General features: G+C 44.0%; 1 protein-coding gene across 2 annotated transcripts; it reads right to left on the bottom strand.

Annotated features, from left to right (window-relative positions):
- Positions 1-519: 519 nt before the first annotated feature.
- CCDC62 (coiled-coil domain containing 62) lies at positions 520-15,578 on the bottom strand. Of its 2 annotated transcripts, XM_034068579.1 has the most exons (13): positions 15,282-15,578; positions 14,885-15,077; positions 14,155-14,321; positions 13,306-13,407; positions 12,834-13,005; positions 12,647-12,748; positions 11,418-11,506; positions 10,354-10,454; positions 9,323-10,069; positions 5,578-5,710; positions 4,757-4,888; positions 3,102-3,203; positions 520-1,177 (listed from the first exon to the last, which is right to left on the bottom strand). In XM_034068579.1, the coding sequence occupies exons 1-12, from the start codon at positions 15,315-15,317 to the stop codon at positions 3,120-3,122; spliced, it is 2,058 nt and encodes a 685-aa protein (XP_033924470.1). In that variant the 5' UTR covers positions 15,318-15,578; the 3' UTR covers positions 520-1,177; positions 3,102-3,119. The 2 variants fall into 2 exon arrangements, with proteins under 2 accessions (XP_033924470.1, XP_033924471.1); XM_034068580.1 differs by lacking the exon at positions 9,323-10,069 and having other exon boundaries at positions 520-1,180.
- Between the last annotated feature and the right edge of the window lie 850 nt (positions 15,579-16,428).

Here is a 16,428-nt window from a genome sequence, read left to right as displayed (position 1 = left end):
CACCAGTTTCTCCAGGAGTTGGCATATGGTACAGCTGTGGGATCAGCATCATGGCATTGCCAGCATCAGCTTTCTGAGGGGGGGGTTTGTCATACCCACAGCAATGGATTTGAGGATGGAACCTGCAAAGCTTCTCTGAGGAGAAGGAATCAAATGCACTTTAAATGCATGGGGAAACTCAAAGAAAAGCTGAGACTCCCTTTGTGGGTAATGCCCCTGGGTGGTGAGGACAGGGAGGATGCAGCTGCGATCAGAATTAGCTGACCAATTTTGAGGCCATGAGCACATTACCTGGCATTTGGTCATTAAAAAGAGAGCAGAAAATTACAGGAAAGAGTTAACAAGGGAAAACCACAGTGGGTTTTGCTGCAATTAACTCCTAGCATTAGACAGAGCCAGGAGCTCCCACCCCTTCGCTGCCCCCATGCAGGGACAGAGCTGGTCCACCCAGCTCAGGTCTTCAGCAGTCAGTGATGTACATCAGCATGTTAAACAGGCAAGAAAGATACAGCAAAGGTGTCACCTCCATTGGCTTTTAGTTATAAAACAAGTTCATATTGTGGTCAAGGAATACATCTTGCCCCATAGCCAAGGATTAAAAACCAGTTTAAGGCCAAAACCCCAGTCCCACCACACTGGACACACCTCATCTTGTCACAAGCTCCTGGCAGAACAAGCAGTGCCCAATGGAAGTGTTGCTGTGCCCATCTCATGGGTGACAACTCTCCTGTTTCAACCACACAGGAGCAGTTCCTGGCTACAGCCCTAATTGGGAACTTCCTCTAAACATTATTCATTTCCCTCTATGTGGCCACAAGTCCAGAGCTAAAACAATCAGCTATAAAAAAGGAACATTTGGCTGTGTCATAGGCTATAAATATGTCTGAGCCACTATAAAAAAAAGAGTAAGAAAAATAGTTCCTGTGTTAGAACAATTACGCACTTGAGATTCTTCAAACCCAGCCTGTGTTTAACCTGAGCTCTCTGCTATAAACACAGTTTTGTTGAGCTTGGCGTTAGTCTGTGTTTTATTTCAAGATAAAACATATCCCCACATCTCCTTGGGAGGCTTTCACTCCAAAGAGCATGGAAAAATAATGAGGTAACTTTCCACCGTCGCTGATGGGTTGGTGATCTCCAGGTCTCCAGGTTAATTCTGTGTTGGAAAGGTCTTCATCTGCTGCAGAAAACAGGAGGTTTTTGTTAAGTTCCCTTTAAAACAGAAGAAGTGCTCACGTATCTGTCAATTTCCTATAGAAAACGTCATGCTGTAAGCAACCTAAAACCTGTGGACACATATGAAGAGGAGGGAAGGTAACCAAAGCATTTCATGACAGCAGTCTTAGGACCTGCTGCAGTGTCGGGAAGTAAAAGCCTTTCCCATTTGTTTTGCAGAGGGATCAATCTTTGTGCCCTCAGTCAACCACCAAGTCACCACCCCTGAGCACTGGCACCCATGACCTTGTCCAAACTGAATGTCCCCTTTCACTCACTGCTTTGCTGTTCGACTCTCCCCCAAACACTCTCTCCCTAAAGGTAAAACATCCCACTGATGGACATGGCTAAATCACTGCCAGCAAGTCAGGAAATGAACCCAATGTCAGTGCACCTGCACTCAGATGACTGCAAAGCAATTCAAACCCACCCCCAAACCCAGTGCACATCAGTTCAATCACTTCCCTGTGTGAAAAGGACAAATATTTAGTTATTTCTGGACCTGTAAAAAGCTGCTTTGGACCAAACCAAGCACAGTGATCCAGTGCCTTTTAATAAAAGGAGGAAACCAGAATCATGCAGCAGTCAGTGACCTGCAGAGTCACTACTTGTCATGGCTCCTCAGTGAATTGTGGGTCCGTTTGTTGCACTGAGCCTCTCTCACTTGAGGCAGATGAACTCATTTCTGTAGGCTCAGAGTCTGCTCCCCCTCTGCTGCATCAGCTCTTTGTGGGATCTGCTCCTGAAACTTTCCAACAGCAGTAGTTTCAGGATGCAAGTCACAGTGCTGGCCTGGAGCCATAAAACCTCCAGCTCCTTTTACCTGAGGGCTCTTTTCAGGAAAGGGAGAGCTCTCCACATAGGAACATTGTGCAGAGCAAGGTACAGCATTCCAGCTACTCAGCATCTATTTCCCACAAGAGCCCCATTAGTGTGCACTAAGCAGACCCAACTCATTTTGGAAGAAGACTCAGTGTCTCCAGACTTAATGCAGCAACAGCAGAACACGAGGGTGCTACAAGCCAGCACACAGAGGGTTTGGCTCCATAGGAGAGAGACAGCTCAGGGACTGCACTTTGAGTGTACCAAAAGAGAACTGAGCACCAGCTCTCCATGGGATTAAAGGCGATCAGTGTAAGAAATCCAGTGCCCCAGAGCTGCATACTCAGCTTGCTGTGCAGTAACTCCCCTTGGCTTGGGTTGTGTCAGCACTGGAAGACTTCTTTTTTGGTCCATTTTCTCCCCATTGTTGCTAGTTCTTATTCATTTCCACGTGGTGTTCAGCATTTTACCCATATCTGGTTACTCATTTGTCCTCAGAAGCAGACAACACGGTGCCTACTGCAAGGATCCAATTCACAGCAGTAAAACAAATAATCAGAGAATGAGAAATTTCCTGACTCAAGAAGAAAAAACAATCATCTATGGGCAAGGCTGCTTTTTGTATGCAGCTCTATTCAATACATTCTGCTGCTGGAGCTCTGAGCCCAGGAACAACATGCTAGAACAGCCCTTGGCCGTGGCGCTGAAAAACACCTCCCAGTCTCTCCCTTCAACAATGTTCACATCCTTGATCCTGTTATCTGTAACACACAGAAGGATTTTTAACTACAATAAGCAGTGTGTAGGTACTCAGGGATTGTGCTGCAAGATCTGACTGCCCAGAGGATGAGGAAAGTGATTGAGAAGAGTTTGACTAAAGGGATTACTTGTTGCCTTACTATCTGTTTGCTGTTAACTCACAGGAGTTCTATTTGAAATGCACTTAGAGCAGTCCACTGAGAATCCTGTGCCAGGCTCACCTCAGAAGTCTAACTCATATTAATATTGCAGGTGCATTTATAAAGAGGAACAGAAAACTCCAACTAAGATCAAGATGAAAATACCTTCATACTCGCAGGACATCATAGAGAAAATGGGAGCTTAGCATCTCTTTCTTCTGCAGCAGATAACTGGGTTCCATGAAGACCTTCTGCAAGTTCTGTTGTCTACATTGTAAAGCAAAAACACCACATGGAAACCAAAGAACTGAGATAACACAAAATACAGGTTCAAACTGGGGAGCAGCAAGGATACACTTTGTAGTTCCCTCTTCTCCCTCCTCCAAGCAGGGCAAAGAATCCAACACGTACAAATCCTTACTGATTAAATCCTAAGGGATTTAATACATGTTTTAAAGCACAGTTTAAAACAGCCTCAGGTAAACCTGACTTTAAGCACAGGTTATGTGGCCTGCACAGAGGAATTAAAAACACGCTTGACGAGTCTTTCCCCAGAACCACTCTGAAAGTAGATCAAAGCTCTACAGATGTGGTGCAGAAGCTGCCCCCAGCAGTAAACACGAGCCTGCTTCATTCTCTACGCACTACAGCAACCACCCCAAATGAGGAGCCAATTTCAGGCTCAAAAATGCAGGATCAGGTTGTAAAGCAGAGTCAGGCTCACTACCAAAGCACAGCCGGTTTAGCTGAGCTGTGACGTGCCAGCCAGTAAAGCAGGAGCCAGACAGCTGATGCGGCTGAGCAGGAGCCACAAGCAGCCACTGTTCTGGAGAGAGCTTTTCAGGAATCCCTCCTACACGACAGCCTTTGCAAACTACACTGCTGCTGTCTCTCACGCTGAATGGAACCCTGCAGATGAGGTTCTGAACAAAATACCCTTTCAGCTTATGCAAACGCTGGCACACAACCTTTAGACTCTGTCAGTCCCAGCACAGCTAAGGTTTTGTGGTTCTGAAGGTTATAAAAATCACTGTGTCTGTTACTTACAGCAACATTGTTCTGGTCAAGTTCATCCGAGGATAAAAGGGGTGCAACTCTTTTAGAGAGATGGAATCTCTTTCAGGAGAAAGCTGAGGTTTCAGCATACAGCTTCTCATTGAGTCTGCTTTAACACCAAACCCCTAAGGTCTCCATTATCAGCACAAGTTTTGTCTTTTCTAGTGACAAGTGGCACAATGTCCTTATCAAACAAGGTAGAAATTCTTAGGGATATTTGTGAAAAGAAACAAGTGATCCCTCCTGCAATTATTCCTATTACTGCCCACATATTCAATATAAACTCCTGACCAGTGTTCAGGCTTGGAAAATAAATCACCCTGACAGCTATGGACAGGTTATTTTCTTTGACCTTTGAGTATGTTCCCTGAGCCTGCAATGAAGCCCACAAAAACTGTGAAGTCATTTAAGCTAGGAGTCTGGTTTAAATTCATACACAATACTATCCTATATGTCACGTATTTCCTGTACTGCCCTCCTTTCCACAAATATGCCTCATGTAATAAACCAGTTCTGAATGTCCCTCCTACAGCTGGCTCCAAAACGACTTCTTCTTTCCATCTGTTTAGACATAGGCAAAAATCAAATCCTGCCATGGCCCTGAGGAGCCATAAAGAATCCTATACAGAATTCAAGTACTTGCAGGAATTTTACCTTCAGCAAAGCATGAGGAGGATATTCATAGTGTTGCAGTGCAAGGGAAACGATGTTCCCAATCACTATTCATGACCACCTAAATCTAGTCACGGGAGAGCAATCTATACCGTGTTAATGTCACTGCTGTTTGCACTGCAGTGAGGGCTCGCCTGGAGGAGAGTGCTAAGCTCCAGATCAGCAACCATCTGTCGGGACTCAGTCAGCACATGCTGCAGCTTACTTATGGGAGAACTGGTGTCCTGGAGGAGACAGAAAGGGAGCCAAAGTCATGAAACAGTCATTTTGGGATATGTCAAAGGATTATAACCCACCAAGAATCATCAATTTCATTTTGAAATGTGTCTGTTCAAAATACTCCTACATTACACTGCTCCAGACTCTAAGTGGTGTTATTTGTAACAGACACAGAGCTCTTTCCTGGTATCACTTTTAAGAGATCTTCACATGCATGTACATACAGTGCACACAACAACAATACTTCAGTGGGAAAGGGGAAAGCCAAGCAAGGCAAAAACCCAGCGTCCAATAACCTGAAACAACTGTATTCAAGCATACTCTGGTATCCTGCTTTAATGGAATTTCCAATTTGTTATCCTAAAGTCTTGCATTTCAAAAGCTTGTATCTATATGTATCTCTAGATACAGATATATCTATAATTTATAAATTAGATATATCTATAAAACAATATCTATAATGGTTTGAACTCCTCACACTTATGCTGTCCAAGGCAGAGACAAAAAGGAACTATTTTGATAAAGTATTTTACCCCCGTTAAGCCTCATATCCCATCATTCCGGACCCTGGTTCTGCCACACTGGCAGACAACTGCTTTCCTACCACCATAATTCCCCTTACAATCATGTTCTGCAACAAAATACTGACTTGGTCCATGGCAGCGTTGCAGCACCTGTTTGTTGGCTCAGTCACTGGAAAGCTATTGATCTCCAGAGGGAATTCCTCATCACAGAACTTGTCACACCTTTGAGGCCTGTCTCCTTTCTGGGTGGATGTCAAGCAGGGAGAATCCAGGTGAAAAGAGTTCAGATCCACGTTTTCTCCACTGTTAAGAAATGAAGACATTGCCACAAACAGTATGGCCCATCCTTTCTCACCTTTCAAAGGAAAATCATGGGACAACATAAGTAATCCTGAGCCCTGAGCCAAGAAAACCATGGAGCATGTGAGAAAACCCTGCTCCTCAGAGCAGCTCCCATGTTTAACAGCTTCATTAGATCAGTTTCAACCTCTGGGTGTCTGACATTCAACCAGTTTCAAGAACAGTTACCATGTGCTTGAGTATCTATTTAACCTTGCAAAGAGCATGTAAAAGTCAGCCTCTAACTCCTCCAAATACTCTGGTACTCCTTCTTTTCAACCAACCATTAGGCTAATTAATATCTATAGATGTTCTTTGCAAGGGAATTTCAGTCTTTTAAAGTCACCATCTCACTTCAGAGATCACAGGGGAGCTCCCCCAAAGAGGTGTTACTTAAACACAGCAGCAAACAGTAAAGTGCTGTTTGAGCAAACTGTGATTAAACCCCAGACTAAACTGCCTGACTGCCATTCCAGTGTGGGGCTGGAAGCAGACCCTCTATTGGCATCCATCTTCCCTTAGCTTCTGAGTGTATTTAGGAATATCTGAGAAGCCATTTAAATGACTGTTAAAGCAACAAATCATACCCTGTACCTATTACTGTATGAACATTGGCTTGCAGCCATCCCAAGCTTGGCCTAATACAAAAGGTCTTTAGCACATAATATGCATGCTGAATGACTGAAACTTCCCTTTTACACCTCTCCCACAATAAAAAAGCAACAAAGGTGTAAGAGAAGAGTTTCAATTACACTCTACCCTAGAAAAAACACTCCTCAATTCAATCCCTTAAACCCCAGCGTTACCAAATCCCTCACTCAGCTCCAGCACAAAATAAGACCAGAAATAACAAAAACTGTAGCACATTTGAAATGATCTTGATCATCTCCCACAGCCATACAGGAACCAGCAGCCCTCTGTCCCCAGTGCTGTGTTTTCACATACAAAGACCTGCCCTGGTTTCTGTTGGCAGTTTCAAGCTTTGCAGTGTTCATTTTCACCTGCTCATTTCCACTTCATACAAAAGTAAATCGTGAGCATCTCCCCAAAAGATGACATTTCTGCATCACACTGAACCAACCAGAAGCACAATTCTAGCACTGCCTGGATCAGGTGAACACAAAAATAGGCATATTTTAAAGAAAATGCTCCTTTACATTTACAACATTTCATTAAATACTCTTTAGGTACTTCCTTTGGTGGAACAACACATTCCAGACCAGGCAAGACTGTTAAAAAAGGTTATTTTTAGATGACATTCAATGTAAGAAAAAGCCCTTGTGAGGGATCCCAGCTCACAAGTGTCTGTTGTGTCTCATTTCACTTCTCTTGTAAAACACTGGGGTACAATGAATAGGCTTTCTTTTAAGAGAGACAAGCTCATGTTGGCATGCTTCTGACAAGGAAAGGCTCTGAAAAGATGTGAGGGAATAAGTGTAGCAGCCTACAAAAGGGGATGTGATGAGATGCAATGAGCACAGCCAGTTTTGAAGAAATCCCCATGTTGGGAGGGAGGGGGGGAAACAGGTTTGATTTTGAGGCAGGGCAACAGCTCAAGGAAGCAGATAGAACAGGTTACTGCTGACACTGTCCTTAAAACCAGAACTGAGATAAAAATCCAAAGGCAGCAAAAGTTGGTCCAACATAAAGGAAGTCACTGAGAGCACAGAAACAACTCCTGTGCTCCAGTATTTCACAACCACCCTTGCAGTTGGTTAAGGTATCTGACTGTGTTAATAGCCTTCTTGTTGGCTGCTCCTGAATTCAAGAACTCATGTCAGAAATATTTGCTGGGCTGACAGGGAGGTGCCAGCACCCTCCCCTACACATAAAATACATCATCAGCACTCCCAAGCCAGCAATGGAAAACTGGAGGATCCAGACTGAAGTCCCAGAAGGAATGTGGTGTTTGCTCTCTGCCATTAATGCCTTAACAGAAGCCCACACTGAAGACAGCACTACTACTGCCTTCCTCCCCTCTGTGGGGTGAGAACTTATTCAGTGACAAATCAGAGGCTGGAAAACTGACAGTTTGGGATTTGCACTGAGTCAATGTCTCCAATTAGCAGAGCCCCAGGACCAAATGTGGGCATCAAGAAAACCTGACAGCAAACCCCAAATGGGTGGCGCTGCCCTCCCTTACTGAAGGGTATCTGCTCTATCTGCATTGCCTGGGTTGAATTTGTTCCTTTTCCCCTAAACCTCCCCCAAGGTCAAGAGAAAAAGTGAAAACAGTTTTCAGGATTCAATCAAAGAGGGTTGGAGATGGCAGCATGTGTCATTTGTGCTGCTGAGGGAGCAGGTAAGAAAGGGCAGGGTAGACATATGGGGAATGGAGTCTTATTAATGATTTATGGCTAGTGGAAACCAGAGAGAATCCACACACAGCATGAAGCTCAGCTAAGCTGTGTGGGAATGTGCCAGGACAGCATTCTTTTTCAATGGCTGCCCATCCACCTTGTTTCTGAGCAGGTCAGTGCCACTGCAGTAACAATTCCTGTAATAGCTTTGTTTTAAAAGCAACACAGAATGAAAGCATCTGTACATCAGATAGCTCCATTCCATAGCATTAATTTGCCTGGACGTTGGGCAGACTTGCTGGCTGGAATTCTCAGCAGGTTTAAACAGCTGTTCATTTACTGTACTTGCCAACTGCCCGTTGAAAAGCTGCTACTCCTCTGGCTAAAAGGCAGCTATGAAATCTCTGTCGAACTTCAGAAATCCTTCTAGATCAAGCTGTAAGTCAGTCAAGTCTTTGAGAGGAAACAGAGGAACCAGCACAACAAATCCACAGAAATCCCAGCTCTGAATGCCCTTGTTTGTGCAGGCACAAAACCACTTCTATAAATGTAAAGCAGCTTTTGTACCTCGGATACCTTCCAATACCACCAAGGCACCTGAGTAGTTTTCTGGCACTTTTCAGCATTAGAAGCCTCATTCTGCTCATCCCTTTTTCCTCCCCCAGCATAAACACAGGGATAGAGTCCCATTACAAGGACTCACTAGAGAGCAGATTGCTGTCCTTTAAATCTGCCCTCTCGTTTTCCTGCCCTGAGTGAGGGCAGCAGCCTGTGAGGAAGAGCCAGGTCCTACATTCTTGCCCAGCCGCTGTGTGACTTCTCAATAGAAATAACACAGTTACTAAAGCATCACACACAGTCTAGGTTTGTTTCTTGCCTTACAGGAACATCACTGTAGAGTCCAGCTCTAGTTTACCCACCAGATTTACAAGCAACATCTGGGATTTCAAAGAAATCCTGAAATGTTTTAAACCTGCATTTGTCTCAATTGGTTCATTTGGCAAGTCCTGGGGTATGGCAGCTTCCCCTGCCCACACAGCTCCTGGGGATAAGAGCTGAGGAAAGAAAAATGCACAAAAATAGAACCATGATACCTTAAGAGCTATTTTAACTTACTCTGAATTTACTACTTTTCAAGTTGGGAGCCTAATTTTAGAACAGCATTTACTTTAACCATCACTTGAGATAACAGAAACTATTGAGAGCTTGTACACCCAAGTTTCTACGTAGCTCTAGATTATACCTCTCTACTTCTTAAATTCAACAAGCACATAACCTTTTTGAGCAGGCATATTTCATCTCTTGTGCAGTCCTGAGACAGCTGCAATCTTCTCCATGCCATACATTTCCATCTCCTTTTATGGGTTTGAAAATCTTCAGCCATTCTGGATCTGATACTGGCTTCCACAAAGCATCTTTTTTGATGAAGAACTTATTGGTACTGGAATCAGATTCAGGCTTGTGCACTGCAGCAGGAGTCTCTCTGCTTTTCTGGTAAAACAGAATTCCAGTTCTCTCTTCCCAGGTTTCATTTTCATTAACACTTTGGGCAGATGTGACTGTGCTCTGGATAAAAGTACTTTGCAAATCTACACAAGAACTGACATTAAGCCAATGCTCCTGCTCAGGCGAAGATGACTCAAAGGTTTGTTGGTCTCTGATTTCCACCTCATTCTCAGAGATTTCCTTGTTTCTCAAAGGCCCTGTGTTGTTTGCCTCACAAAATACTTGGCTGCCTGGCTCATCAGAGCTTGATGCAACATCCTGCTTTTCTTCTTCCGTAAGGTCAGCCAAGACTTTCACAACTTTTGGACACTGGTTTAAGTATGCTGAGGTAGTTTCCTCCATGTCTGATGCATTCTGTAACAATCCATTATCTACTTCACGCATCTTAGAGGTGGGTTTCACGCTGCCTTTTGGAACTTGTGCAGTTCCACACTCCTCGCATATCCCATGGGTTCCCTCAGTCCTAGCTGTGTCTGTCTTGCTGTTACTTTCAGGGGCAGAGAATGCCATACCTATGCTACAATGGCACAACAAAGAAAACAGTCAGATATACTGCATTCAAAGAGCATACATAACTGTACTCAAGGTTAAGCTAGACATTAACCAGAGACTGTGGCCATGGCTCTGCGGTAGTTCATATACCAACTACAGACAGCTGTATCCTGCCAGAACCTGACAGAAGTCTGTGTTTGAGCCTAGCAAAGCTGTGTTGACACAGCACACATCTCTTTCAGGGTGCTAGTTGCGGCTGAACAGTGAAGTCTCTCTTTGTGAATAAAATACATTAAAAAACTACTTTACCTCCTTTCATGTGCTGCCTTTTCATGCTTTTGCCTGAATTCCTGAGAGCTCTCCAAACTGACATGAAGAAACTGCAAGTCACGCTGCTGTTTTACATAGATCTGTTTAAAGATAGCAATGTGCATTAGCGGAAGTCTGGAGTCCTGGAATATTGCCATCAGGTACTAACACGTTGCTTGTCTTCCAAAAACATCCTCAAAACACTTACAAACTCATACCTGTAGCCAAACTATTGTGAAAGCCTTCCAGACCTAAGGGGCCATCTCTACATGTATTTAGGAAAATAAAGTTTTGCAGCAATAAACAATATTTCTATTAGAAGACTGCAGTGTTCTTTTAAGGTGGAACCACACGATCATAACTACAGGACCATCTGATATGTGAGATTTCATACGTGTTGTTACGTTGTTCAAAGTTATGCAGAACTACAAGACATGAATGATGATCATGGTATTTGGCATTCACTACAGGGAAGTTTTTGTAGAGTTGATGTAGATGATAAACATACCCATCAATTATTTGCAATAAAGAAAGAACTGAACATGCCTCGAGAACCTCAGATGGGTGCAGGTGAAAACACTGGGCTTAAGTCTCTGCTGAAACACAGCTCTTTCAGTACCCCATGCCCCTTTACACTGCCTGAGCTCACTTGCACATGTGTGTCAGGCAGTTCACCCTATTCCCACTGCCCTTCACGTGACTTCTCGCGCCTAGCACTCTCTGTTTAGACACACACACCGACAAGCTTATCTCAACAGAGTGCCCCCACTTTACTGCTACGAGGGTGGTATTTACTCATTGTAGGACTGAGTAAATACAATTACACAAAACTAGCTAAAGGAACATGTAAGTAACAGGATTTGCACCATGCATGGGGGTTTTAATTTTAACCAAAAAGGGAAAATAATGCTCCACAGCGATCCCAGCAAGGCAGAAACAGCAAATTTGATTTCTTTTCCTTCATTAATCATAGCTAGACCTAACTTTTTATTACTGTTCCATGCAGATCTGGTGCATTGAAAAATGCCTTCAGTCTCAGAGCAGAAACACGATGAGGTCTGTACCTTTCGCAGACTTGATAGCTCTGTGTCAGTCCGTGCTTGTTTAGACTTTGCAAACTGCAGAAGTTGATCCTGTCTCTTTGCCTTCTCAACTGTTTCAAAACACAGATACTTTTCTCATTACTTAAAAGTGAACAGACACAAGGCAAATACATTTGTTAATGCATGTCTGAAGCAGTAGAAACAGGTACCTAACCAAAACAAAAGCACTTTCATGAGATCAGTGGGATCTGTTTCCCCTCCAGACAAGGAGCACAAAAGCCATAAGACAGTTAAACAGATTAAGTGTTTTCCTCAGACTTTCCACAGCACCTACCTTTATTTTACCAGCAGCAATATTCTGATTCCTTAACTGATTTTACTTTTTCATGTTCACATTCTTTTATGGAAAGGCAATTCAGCAATTAATCCTAATTCATTACTTGTACAGAAAAATGCTGAGAAATAAATCCCATTACTATTGTTTCTAAAATAATGAGACATGGGATCAATATTTGGCAAAGGTAATGGCAGATAAGAAGTCATAGGGAAGTAAATCATATCCAGCAGAGGACATCCTTGGTCACCTATTTTTCAGGGTATATATTTCTTGTCTATAATGACACTGCAGCAACCACCAGCCTGCCTTTCTTATCCACTGCAGCACAGAGGAGTTCCTCTCTACCCAAAACTAAAGCATGGATTATCACCAGACAGCAGGCTGCACTTTACCAAGTCCTGCGTATTAAACCAGTCTAAATCAAACCCAGCACTTGAAGAAAAGCAAGGGAAAAAGAGAATTGGTAAACATACTGCTTCCATACAAAAGCCAGAGGGAGTGGGTGAGATGGTAATTTCATAGGGCCTAAGCTTTAGGTTTTGTATGTGGCTTCTATTCAGTAGGTCACTATTTTCTATGCAGCCTATGTCAGAAGGGAGAATGCCACCCCCACTTACTGTATTAATACCACAGGAGACAAGAAAATCTCAACAAATTCAAGAGAGAATCCTCTGAGCCATTTATTCCTCTGTGTGTAATCACACTGGTGAACTTTGTGCTTTTATAACCTGCCCCTGCAGAAGCCCTAGATAATGCTTTCACAGGGCAATGGCACACAAAGCCATATGTATTCATTAAACTGCAAGAAAGGTAGATAAGAAGCTTCCTCCTTCACAGACAGTGGTGAACTGTTGTCTAGAAGTCTCTGAGCTATTAAAAGCTAAGGCATGAAAAGCCAACTGCCCTCACTTACCAGCAAATGTGAGCTCGTTCCTCAAGCAGCCGTTTTCCTGTTTGAGGTGAATTATTTCCTCCTGCTGCTTATGATTTTCTTTCACCTTTTCACAGAGGTCATCTTTAAAACAAAATGCAGTATTCCCCAGAATGAAAAGGAATCATGCTGGTCTACACTAAATGAGGTGCCCAGTATGAACATTTACCTTTCAGCTTATTTGTTTCAAGTACTAGTTCTTCTAGTCTCAGTTTGAGGTCTTGCTTTTCTTTGTTGAGACTGAATTGCTCCATCCTTGCTGCATGCAATGCACCTTCCACCTTTTTGAACTTAGATGTAAAGTCAGTGATGTGATCATGTTTTTCAAGTATAGCCTCGTCCTGAAACATGAAATACAATGTATTCTTCATTATTGTTTTACATACGGGTTTTGACAAAACAAGAGTACATCTTACTGCACTAGTTAGAGCTACTTCTGAGCTCTAGGAGGAAAAAAACCCAAATCAAAGCCAGGAAACAAGCTTGTTTGTGAAAATAAAGTTTATTCTTTGTTGACCAAGTTTTCCTTCTCAAACAAGCCTATGAATTTAACAGCAGTGGGCGACTAAACCACTAGGTACAGTCAGTAACTGCACTGCAGTTTGACCACATTCAGTACCTGATGAGATGACAGATGTTACCTTCAGCTTAAGCATAGTAAGTAGCTCCTGTTCTCTCGCTTGTAGCTGGCCTGTTTTAGCAGACAGTTCCAAAACTGAGCAGTGAAGACTTTGATTTATCTCCTAGTGAACAGAAATAAGAGTGTCAGCTACTGCTTCAGTGATTCAGTTACTATCTGTCAAGTAAATGTGTGCACAACTTCATTTAAACATCATGAATGTGGGATTCTGGGCAAGTTGTGAGGATCTGGAGAAAAGGCAACTCGAGAAAAAAAGTTGTTCCCCAATTCATTATAACAAACCCCTTGATTTGGTCTTAATATCCTGCATGTCTTAGGTCAAGCCAATAAGGCAGATGAAAATGCAGGATAATACTTTATTGCATACAGGGAAAAAATAATCCCAATAAACACATCACTGCCATATCACTTAATAAACCCCAGAACCCTTGAATACCCATTATTTTCACACCCTAAGCCATTTTCAGAACGCTGTAGTTCATCACAGTAACCAAAGCTGTAAGTAAAACCTTCTAAAAGTGCCTAACCAAGGACCAGCACTGTTCTGGGGCCAGCACTGCCTTTTGCAATTACAATTACAGACATGCTTGGAAGCAAGCTGGTTCTGAACAGTGTTCCCCAAAACTAAGCAAACAAACAGCAAACTCCAAATCATAGCTTAGGAAAGCTCCCCTCCTGTATTTCCACCAGCAAATCAGAGTTATACCTTCATCTAACATTATTGTACTAATAGACAAATGCAACTCAGGAGCCTTAACATGAACTACTTATTCCCTAGCGGAACTCACAAATGCCACTGGCATTCTGTACATGCAGAGTCTGCAGAATCAGACCATGACTTAACTCCTACCTCCAGTTCCTGACAGTGAGCAGCTGTATCTGTCACCTTCTGTGACAGCTCTCTGAACTTCTGCTGTGTGCTTTCAAGTGTTGTCTTCCTGTCACTCTCCTGACATTCTAACAACTTTAACCTTCGGGTCAGTGATTTGATAATCTCATTTCTCTGGTTCAGCTCATCTGAAAAGAAAGGACACAAGAGACCTGTGAGAAAACAGCTCAGATACTGTAGTGAGAAACAATTTAACCCAATGTGTTTAAAATCCCGTGCTTTGGAAATAGAACCTCTGAAGCAGGATTCCCTGCCTGCCCAGGCTGGATGGTGAACTCTGTGCTGACCTCTGTACTATGGCTGTCAAACAAGACTGTTCAGAGCTGCCAGGTGATTAGCTGGTAGTTGATGTCAGAGGTGTGCAGCAGCACCTCGGGGCACAGGGCTCTGCAGTGCAACAGCATGTTGGCAAATTGTTCTCTTCCCCCACATTTATTTCATCAGATTATCTTTTTTTAAGAATCCATAGAATCAGTTCTACAGACTCAAGCAGAATTATGATTATGAGACCTCCTTCATGATCAGATTACTTTAGTACTATCATGGAAGTCTTGATTTCAGAACGAAAAAGACCGTATTTAAGGCCGAAGGGTAGGAAATAGTTCCTTATATGATGCAGAACCATTATTGCAGGGTCTAAGCACTTGATCATGCTTAAAAGGGCCTTATTCTTTATACACACAACACTTACTGTTTAGTAAGTTGCATCGCTCTGCTAAAGTCAGTAGTTTCTGCCGATCATCTTCCCAGGCTAGAAGCTGTCTCTGATGCACTGCAACCATGTCATTGAGTTCCTTATCACGGTCTTTCAGTTCTGCAATTAAGAGCTGCAGCTCTTGCCTCTGTTTCTCAATGGTGCTGTTCTCAAGGCTTGGGTTACTTTGCTATAAAGGATAACGCACAGAACACATTTTGATGTGAAGGAGAAGTGGAAAAACCTCTGGTTATAAACTTGAGGTTTTAATTTAAGCTATTTTTATATTATAAGCAGACTGTTCAGTGAGTTGCTCATGCTTGTGGTACCACCTGCGGTCCTCCACCAGCGGTACAATGAGTAATGTCACACTAACTGCGCTTCCGTTGTTTACCTGGGGCAAAGCAGAACGTGGCAGCGATGGATTCATAGGGGACCGTGGGCCCGAGAGCTACCAGGCATCAGTGCACACCGGTAAGTACCGATGACTGCAACGCTCGGCATGGAGGCCGCCTCCGGTCTACGGACATGGTCACCCGCCGGGGCTGCTGCTGCTGCAGGAGTAACAGACACAAGCCGTTGAGCACCGACCGAGGCGGGGTCAGGTCCCGCTGCTTCCGACGGGAGCCCAGGGCTGTGGAGGGGCCGTGGGACGTCCCCGTTCAGACCAACGGGACCCTCAGTTCAGACCAACGGGACCCTGCTCAGCCGGTGCAGGCCGCAGGACCCCATGGTCCCACCGTGCCCCACTACCGGCCTGCCCCCCCCAACCGGTACCCCGTGCCAAACCCACCGGCGCCCTCGCTGACGTCACGGCGGCGCCCCGCCCCCGCCAGCCGTTGATTGGCCGCCTCGGGCTGCGGTTGGGCTGAAGCCCCGCCCACTACGGTGGGGAAGCTGCGGGTTCGAGTCCCGCTTGGGGCTGGAGCTGCTCGGGAAGACGGACGAGGCTCAGTAATAGCGTTAACAGGAGGGCAGCGAGAACTGCTGGATTCACAGGTAACAGATACAGACATACACCATCGCTTTGAACACCCCATCCTCAACCAATAGGCTTACAAACAAGAACCACGACAAGGAACTTTACTGGTAGCGCACAACGCATCACCCTCCTGGGTTTCAACTCATCCAGTTTTGACTGCAACAGGAGCATGTCTATTCCAGGCCTCTGCCGCAGCATCTAACATTATTAAATAGAGCAGTGAAAGAAAAAGCTCCAAATCCATGGCCAAGGCCATCTGTGGGAGTAAGGAGAGTGGAGCTGTACAGCTGGAGAGCAGAGGTACAACCAGCAGTCCATCTCACCCCCTGTGTGAGCAAGGCTTTGGGAAACCAGCAGTAGTCACTGTGAAGGTGTGGTAATTACCACTGCTCTGGAACCAGCTGTATGCTAAAAACATAAGGCCACTAAAATCCCCTCACCTTGAAGACTAGTGGGGTTAGGAAATAATCTGAATTATAATAACAGGCTGAATGTTCCAGATGTATCTGCATTTTCCTCAGTGTTATCACTTAACAGAATACTCCAGTTGGCAGAGACC

The sequence above is a fragment of the Melopsittacus undulatus genome, chromosome 12 (assembly GCF_012275295.1).
Source record: "Melopsittacus undulatus isolate bMelUnd1 chromosome 12, bMelUnd1.mat.Z, whole genome shotgun sequence".
Classification (NCBI taxonomy): domain Eukaryota; kingdom Metazoa; phylum Chordata; class Aves; order Psittaciformes; family Psittaculidae; genus Melopsittacus; species Melopsittacus undulatus.
Note: the sequence above shows the minus strand (reverse complement) of the source record. Positions and strands in the feature narration are given on the sequence as shown.

Bases quoted from the DNA above. Each gene is read 5' to 3' on its own strand.
- CCDC62 (XM_034068579.1), bottom strand. From the start codon at position 15,317: ATGAATCCATCGCTGCCACGTTCTGCTTTGCCCCAG. The intron at 14,322-14,884 runs GTAAGTGTTGTG...CTTTCTTTTCAG, and splicing joins GCGATGCAACTTACTAAACA to ATGAGCTGAACCAGAGAAAT. The intron at 10,070-10,353 runs GTAAAGTAGTTT...GTGCCATTGTAG, and splicing joins AAGGCAGCACATGAAAGGAG to CATAGGTATGGCATTCTCTG.